At 39.8% G+C, this 9,142-nt stretch overlaps 1 protein-coding gene across 1 annotated transcript; it reads right to left on the bottom strand.

Annotated features, from left to right (window-relative positions):
- Window positions 1–583: 583 nt before the first annotated feature.
- LOC309798493 (uncharacterized protein) lies at window positions 584–8,878 on the bottom strand (the record flags this gene model as incomplete). Its single annotated transcript, XM_082646657.1, has 12 exons — window positions 584–670; window positions 5,518–5,592; window positions 5,667–5,696; window positions 5,755–5,824; window positions 5,882–6,000; window positions 6,330–6,415; window positions 6,487–6,564; window positions 6,748–6,868; window positions 6,935–7,027; window positions 7,089–7,172; window positions 7,873–8,229; window positions 8,810–8,878. The coding sequence occupies 12 exons, from the start codon at window positions 8,876–8,878 to the stop codon at window positions 584–586; spliced, it is 1,269 nt and encodes a 422-aa protein (XP_082502783.1).
- Window positions 8,879–9,142: the final 264 nt, after the last annotated feature.

Here is a 9,142-nt window from a genome sequence, read left to right as displayed (position 1 = left end):
GGCTTACATTTACTCACAAACAGCAATAGGACGCAACATATAGTACTATGCAGCTAAAGGAGTGAAGTGTCATCATAGAGATATGCGTACAATTACCAAAATATGTATGAAAAACAGCTTGAATAGCTAATAAACAAGCAAACAACAGCACGGAAGTTGATGAGAGCGAGCACAAAAATTTATACACAAATACTAATTGTTTACTTATTATACATAGAGTGCTTGCTAATTAGATCCTACTTGCCTAGCTTTCCCTTTATTGCTTTCGTTGCCTTATAACCGTAATCCAAGGATGGAAAATGGATTGTATACGGGGTTTGAATGCAACTTTACAATCATTCTTCTATTCATTATAAATGGCCCAGAAAGATATCAGAGAGACAGAATAAGATGCAAGAGAGCTTTAAGGTGAACATTGGAATGGCTGACAATAATGATTGTGGCTTAAGCCACCCAGTTGTAGTTGCAACTTCAAAAGATTTGTACGTTTGTATTTTATAGAATAACACACGCAAACGTCGCGATGCTCGAAAAGGATCGCCACCAGGAACGAATATTGTAAGAGAAAGAGGAACTATTAAAATCATAAAAGCAAAAAAACCGCCTCACAACGCACCTCTCCCTCGCATGTAACCTTCCCTTGATTACAAGCAGCACCATGATCCATTTTCTAAAATGTATACATTAGGAAATAAAAAAAAGAAAATCAAAAAGAAACCGAGAAGGAAATAATATTCAAATGAATGTTGGCGGTACCATTCGCTTCGGAGTAGAGTCTTCACCATGTAAAGCATTTTGAGAGGTGAATTTTTAGCCAGATATATTTCCAGTTCGTCTTGATCTAATCTCTTTTTTAACCCACCTAAGACAACGTGTACAACGTCTAAATTTTTGTGTCAAGCCCATGGAACAACGTATAATTTCTCATCTCTCACGCAACGAATAATATGTGACTCATGATTTTCACTGTAGTTTCGCAATAGCCCGCCCCTTATTTGTGTATTCGGCTCTACAATTTGGCTTATCTATTTAGTCTTCCATGTTTCTATTGAAATACGTTGCTGTCGCCTTTGGCGGTCGATTTTGCAACACATGTAGTATATTTCTCCAATTTTATACAACATTTACAACTATCCACTTTAAAGAAAAGTATTTATCGCCTAGGAACCCTATAATAAACGAGGCTTGGCTCGATCTCGCGCTCCAAACAAACCGAACTCTCCATCCTTTGAGATCAGGAAAGTGGTTCCAAAAAAAAACATTACCTGGAAACATCGGTAGGCCACGCAAGATCGTATAGGGCAAATATTTTACCTGTTCGAGGCTCAGCGTAATAGATTGTAAATCCCAAAGTTATTGACCAACGCCAAAAACTCTACCCTCTTATAAATTCAGTACTACAACTATGATTCTTAAAAGAGATTTCAAATGAAAAACAACCAATTGCTGGTAATAACTGGATGTTCCACGGATTTCCACTCACTGAGGTTTTTCCTCACTGATGGATCTCGAGCCGGTTAGTCGTGAGGCTACGTGGCGCGTCCCCAGGTGGCGGATAGGGGGTCAAACGCGAACCAAAAGCGACCTTGTGCTTCCCAGAGCAGCAGGTGGATCAAAGGGATGAACACTCTTTTTCTGCTGCGCAGATCTGGCAGTGCAAATTGTATTATACAAGTCAATTCGGCCAAAAGCTTGCAAGCAAGTGACTAGGAAGTACATGGGAGGCGGTTAGGAGTCCTGTCCACTCAACTCCAATGAACTCTGGGAAAGACTGGCAAGCTACTCATTAGTATATTCAGCCCCCATGGTTAGAGCCCGGCAAGCTACCCCATGGGTACAAAAGATGCCAAACAGAGTAAAATAAATGAAAGTCATTCCCCTGACCACGAAAGAGCCCCCGATAAGGCAGCGTTGGGTAGGACGAGTACGGAGAGGCTGCTACAATCTCAGGGCTATCTGGGCTACCTAAATGTGATAGGACTAAGGTGACGATCTGTACCTACAACGCAAGATCGCTTGCATCTGAGTCCGCTGTTGAGGACTTGCTGATGCAGGCCAGAAAGATCAGATACGACGACATCGGACTGGCTGAGACGAGGAGACATCATTCCTTTAACGCCGTTTATGATTCTGGAAAAGAACTCTTCCTTGGAACATGCGACAATAGAGGAGTTGGAGGCGTTGGTGTCCTCGTCAACACGAGTTTGGCCATGAACATCGAATCGTTTAAACAACTAACAACCCGAATCGGACGGTTAAGGTTGAAGAGATGTGGGCCTATGCCGGCTCTAATTATCTACGTCGTCTACGCAGCTACCTCAAGCTACGACGAAGATGAGGTCGAAGCGTTTTATATGGACTTGGAGAAGTTCTACATAGAAGATCATACCTCCTTCAAAGTCATAATTGGCGACTTCAACGCTAAGATTGGACCGAACAGGGAGAGAGGCTATCCGAGTTTATCATGACGACCAAGACAATCCATGGTAACTCACAGTTCCAAAAGCCCCTCTCTCAACGCTGGACGTGGGAATCCCCCAATGGAGAGTACCATAGTGAAATAGACCACATCATAGTAAACCGAAGATTTTGCATAACCGATTTGGGTGTGCAAATGCACTGGCTCGTCTCTTCACAGGCTACCTGTCGGAATGCAAGGTTCCAAACAATGGAAGACCAGCAAAACCGTGTTGTTGTACAAAAAGGGAGACCTCCACGACATTGGCAACTATCGCCCAATCTGCCTGCTGTCCGTCGTAAATAAACTCTTTACTAGAGTCATTCTCAACAGGATGGACAGAACATTGGACGAGGTACAGCCATGCGAGGAAGCAGGGTTCCGAAAAGGATTCAGTACGATAGACCACATACACACAATAACGAGGCTCATCGAACTATCACGAGAGTATAAAAGACCGCTCTGTCTCACATTCATCGACTTGAGGAAAGCTTTTGACTCCGTTGAGACAGAAGCGGTTATAGAAGCTCTGGGAAACCAGGGTGTCGCTACCCAAACACCACTCCTTCGTGAGCTATAGAAGAATTTCACGAATAGAATACCGTATCGCCATTTTACAACGCAATTAAAATGAACGTAAAGAGGGGTGTTCGACAAGGCGACACAATGTCGCCAAAACTTTTCACATCGAGCCTCGAAGACGTTATGCGAAAATTGAAATGGGACAATGAAAGAGTGAAAAATGATGGTCGGCAACTACACCATCTTCGCTTTGCTGATGATATCGTCCTTATAACATCAAACATCAGTCAGGCGGAACGAATGCTTGCCGACATTGACCGAGTATGTGGAAGTATTGGTCTTCGACTATACATGACGAAAACGGTATTCATGAAAACGGATCGGTCTCAAAGGCCCCATTTAAGCTCAACGGAACAAATATCTCCGAATGCAACAGTTATGTGTACCTAGAAGAACTCGAGAACTCAAATGATGAATGACGTAGCTCCATAGCTGAGCAGGAGGAAGAGAGCAGCTTAGGGAGCTTTTAAGAGCATCGAGGATGTAGTGAAGAGGATGAAGAACACTCGACTCCGTGCCCACATTTTTGAATCAACGATGCTTCCTGCATTAACATACGCATCAGAGACCTGATCGCTACGTAGGCAGGATGAAAGAACACTCAGCGAAAGGGCGATGCTAGGAGTGTCGCGTGTCACGCAAGTGAGAGAGGGAATACGAAGCTCGGACCTACGTCAACGATCGAAAATTAGAGACGCCGTCCTTTACGCCAAAATGTCAAAAATAAGGTGGGCCGGGCACGTGATGCGACGAAATGGCAACCGATGGACAATAGCCGCCACGGATTGGATTCCTCGGGATGTCAAGCGCACAACAGGAAGACCACCGACCCGATTCTTCAGAGTTCTTTACAAACACGCTGAACGAATGGTATGATGCTCAACGTGTCCCTAGAGCGAGCAGAACCCTTTGGACCACTCTTGCACGCGACAGGGACAGATGGAGGAATTACTGGCGCCCGCTTGATTCAATCGAAGATCAACGGGAATACAGGTGATACAGTTGAACTGGATGTTAAATTGTATGTTCAAATAAACGCTTGTGTTATGTCGGCCGAAGAGAACTGAACTTTTTCGAATTGTTCAACGAGTGTAAAAAATACAATTCATAAGCCACAGAAACATCCAGTGTTTCTCATATGCGAAGAAAGTAAAGAGAGGTACATAGAAGGACAAAGATGACTTCAATGGTGGAGCAATATGATGCATCACGACACTTGGATTATCGAGAACAGATTTTGCAATGGACTGCAGCTTCTGGAAGAATGAACAGAACTTTAAGAATTTTTGGAGTACTTCTAATATCTCGTTGTGAAAGCAAAGTGGCTTGGGCAGGCGACGAATCAGAATCGGGGGTACCAACATCTTTTGAAGAGATGAACATATTTATTAGACTGTGCCTTCACATAACAACTGTTAACACTATTAAGAGGAATTCCAAACTTCGCTTATGTATTCCATCTTCTTGAATCCCAAATCCCATCAAGAGATAAATTTGAAAATCTGTCTTACTTAGCTTACAATGAAAGTAGAACTGGAGACTTTTAAAATGTCTTCTAAACAATATGCGAATTGCTAACTTTGCTTCAGTAGAGAAAATTTCCTGTTTGAAAACCTCTCTAGGACGCTGGAAAGATTGCACAAGCTCAAAGAGTTTTCAAATTGGTGAGTAGAAGCTCCTTAGGTAAAGGATTAGCTATTCGGCTTTGATTAGACCATGAAGGAAGTGGCATGTGGTCGATTCCATCAACCATCATAGGAATGATTGAATGCGTATTTGGCCTATACACTAGCCAAAGGTGGCCCAATGATGTTTCAAGTTAGTGCTTTTATCCTTCCAAACAAGTTTTAACCAACTCGTCATCCACGGAGAGATGAAGGCATGGTGACCTTAGATGAAGGGATCGAACCTTTGTTCGATACAGTGCATATTGCAAATTCACCTCTAATCACTGCTCTACACCAGCCCCTCCTGAGGTTATATATATGTATACATATTATAAATATATAAATGTTATATGTATATATGTTTGTATATATGTTTGTTTGTATGTATATATACATATATACAAACTCCACAAGTATATATATAAATGGTATACCAAAAGGTTCAAAAGTTGATGGCAAAACGTTTAGGTTATACGAGTTGTTACGATAGAGTCGAGTATCTCTAATGTATTCAATGATAAAACATATGGAATCATAATAATAAGCTGGTACTCTTAGTTTCCTTCTTCTTAGAACAGTTCCGTCGCGAAAAGAACTAACCCGTTTGCAAAAAAATTTTGCAAACTTTAATTTGTACAAAATAAGCTTCTCAGGCGACGCGTGATATAACGTCTGCATCGGGAAGCTGTATAGATTAAATATATGGAGAAGAGCAATAAAAAAGTAGTGGGTGGGCGAGCAAAATAAAGAGCTGAAAGGAAAATGAATCATGCTAAATAGAACGATAGCAAAATAAAGTCAAAGAACAACCGTCAATGTGGCAGAAACCTTTGAAACCATTTCATTGTCAGGAACAATTGTCTTATTCATATCTGTAGTTTTATCCTGAACAGAATATGTTAGCCTTGAAAATAAATCAGGAAGACAGCCTTTACAGAAACACTTGAAACTTAACCTACCAAAGCATTTTCTGCCACAGCGAATCCAGCCTAAACTACAAATATATTGCGCAATGTTATTGCGGCAACTATAAAAGACAGCTCCTACCATGATTCCACCACTGCTACATGATTTAGTGGAAGAGAGATTACGCGAGGTACACGGCAATGATGGTTTACTTAAATAGAGCAGTGTGAATGCACCTTTTTTTACTAATTAAGATATATGCACTGACATATATGAAACCGGAGGCGCAAAAAGGTGATTATGATCTTTTCGTGCCTTCACTCGACTTTTTCTATGCTCTTCCAACACCTTCATTAACGATTCTGTGGAAGCACCAGAGGGTTGTTTCTGAAAAATTTTTCGTTTTAATTCTGGAAAGGTGTCCGACTAATAAGAAACATTTTCATAAACGGGTTAAAAGATTCGACATTAGAGATAATTCCACCGTTCTTCCAAGAACTCAAACACCGCGATCTCTTTTTTAACGAATAAATAACTGAGAAAAACTATGCTGTTTTTCATGCCAGGGTTATCAATGTTTCGCAAGAATTTACTAACCTAACTTATGTGTAATAGTCACTTTAAAATATACTTCTTGCTTAAGTTAAGACAATAAATACTCGTTTCAGAATTTTTGATTATCGAAGATACACTCTTCGTTAGGATCAAAGGTATACCTTTAAAACCTCTTGAATTGTCCTTATACTTAAATGAAGCGATCCCGTGGTTTCCGCAACAGAGTGCTCATCAAGTGTAGATGAAGCTAAAAAGAAAAAACAACTCTATACACATAAAAGGAACCCGAACTAAAGCCAATTTTTCCATGTAAATTACCTTCAGGCAGGATCAGAGATATACCATGGAATTCTTTAGCAAGATCATGATGTCGAGATGTAGCTTTGGCTATTAAGGCTAAAAAACATATATGTATATATACACATATATGTATATATATGCATATATATATGTATATACACATGTATGTACGTGTGCATACGTATATATATATATATATATATATATATATATATATATGTAAAAGAGTGAATATGCAGTGGATGGCTATAGAATTAATATGAAAATGCAGTAACACACAAATAGGAGTGCTCGTTTGTACGACTCCTGAAGATGAAAGAGAAGGGTTTGTCGGTTCGTTGGTAACATACGATGAATCCAGAATCCGCTTGGGAGTACTCCAACTATGACTCAAATTAAGCTGAAATTTGAACGCCTCAGGAAGCTTAAAACATACAGTAACAGTTCCAAGAAAGTTCTTAATCACTTTTTGCATGTCTAATAGCATGTGATCGTAGTCTTTATTGGTAACATCACTCGTTATGTTTTCCTTGTTTACGATTTTAGTACTAACGGAAACCTGGAACAAGATATTCAATCGTTTAATAATGATAGAACGAAATACTTGTGATTATACCAACCGCGCCGTTGTTGCTTTCTGAAGGTGCTTCATTAGCAGCATTCAAGCATGTTCCGTCAGATTTCAGGCAACAATCACCATTATCCTGCAGTAATATAGTTGATGAAACGAATAACTGAGAAAGTTTTAAAAGACATACCGGCACTGGAAGGCCTTGGGAAAATCTAGCCTTATTTGTTTTTTCGCACGAAGAATGATTAATAATGGACTGGTGACTGCCTATGTTTAAGACATGAGAACGCTCCTCAGAGCTGTCCCAGGATAACGAAGAGATATTCGATCCGTATTTTACCACTTTCATAAAGAATACTAAAACCCTCAAGGATCAGCTGAATCTACCCCCAAATTCAAAGACTAGTGGTTGGAGGCGATTCCGATGGAGCAAGTATTGGTATTAGCAAATATGAGATATCGGGTGATGTAACATGTATAATAAAAAGTATAGTTCGATTAACTTGTCTAAGCCTAAGAAAGAGTCGCTATAGTTACTAGTCTTCAGCAAATTTTATTTATCGAAAGCACAAATTTAAGTACTAATAATAAAACCACTACTTTATTCTTCTATTATAAATACACCTGTTCTTCGTCATATTTCACTTGCAGTGTTCAAATGTGTAGTTCGTTTGCGAATTTCTCTTATTTTGAATGAATTCTTTTCTTAACGATGTTATATTCTAAAATTTTACATTGTTCTTAAACGTGTTCCTTTCTTTTTGTTATGTAGATTTTTACAGGCTGTCTTCCATGGCGGTTCATAGTAGAATAATAATATAAAAAAGACAAACCACGTGCATCAAGAGCTTTTGAGCCCAAATAGAGCGATTATCTGTTGATAGCGAAATTGAGAGCCTCTCTGTCGATCGTTTCAATGATTTTGCTTGCGGCTCATCATCGACATTCTGCATTCTGCATAGACTTTTCGCTTTCGGTACATCGTAGAAGGACTTATCGTTCCGTGTTTTTAACATCGATGCATTCTCGTTGTTGCTAACTTCACTACGCCTTTGTGCTCTATCGGCACTGCGAGACTTTCGTTCTTGTTTCAGTTTTTTTCTTCTCTCTTTTTCAACCACGATTCCTCTACGTTCCTGAGATTTGTCAATGTCAACTGCTACTTCACCACATTCCTTTCTGTTTTCGCCCTAAAAATTGCTTCCATCATTATGTGAGCAGCAATAAGCCTACAATTTTATTTGGACGGTTCATTTTCGGGCATTGGAAGGGTAGTGGTTGAAGATGTTGTAAAACACATGCATAATAAGTGTAGTTTTCCACGCCTAGGGCCAGCCAACCCTCCCAACCATCCGAAATCGGCAGATTGGTGCCAGATTTATTGGGACAAGCCTCCTTCGATCTACAAAGAATAGCGACTCCATTTGAATGAATATGTGAGAAAACTCTAGCACAGCTATCAAAATTTTCCAGCAATATGTGTAGATCTGTAAATGGATACAAGGTAAAAGCAGTGCACATGGCCAATTCAATTACCCATTTCTATTCCAGAAGAAAACAAACGCACACGTTCCATAAGCTTGAAACGTTTGGCGTTGAACAATCCTTAGAGATACGCCACGCATTCGAAATTCATTAATTTTTTACTTTTTTTTTCATTTACTAAAATTGACCCAATACATATTTGGTCCAGAAAATAATTCGTTATGACCTTTTAATATACGAGGTATAGTATTGATTGCCTAACAAATAAATCTTGCACGAATTCGCCTCCACTGAATGAATGGCGGCTTGGTCACGTCGAATTGCTGGGTCGACTCGTGACCACATGTATTGCATGGCACTTTTATCCACTGCGCTTTTCCGCGCACTCTAACTTACCTCAACTTTCCTTCCCACCGTTTCTCCACACGATTTGGTAAGTTTTTCCACTTTGTACGGTTTGTTATCTGAATTTTTGGCGTTGATATGCACACATCGCTGCTCAAGAAAACGAAAAATCTCACACTCTGCTAACCTTCATATTACGACGATCTGTTATTCCAACGTATTTAGTATATTTTAAGCTTTGTTAAAATTAAAAAAGAGCTAATGAAGAAGTTT

This window comes from Mesoplodon mirus (genome assembly GCF_964341445.2).
Source record: "Mesoplodon mirus genome assembly, contig: HAP1_SCAFFOLD_3717, whole genome shotgun sequence".
In the NCBI taxonomy this organism is placed as follows: Eukaryota; Metazoa; Chordata; class Mammalia; order Artiodactyla; family Ziphiidae; genus Mesoplodon; species Mesoplodon mirus.
This window is presented reverse-complemented; position numbering and strand designations above follow the sequence as displayed.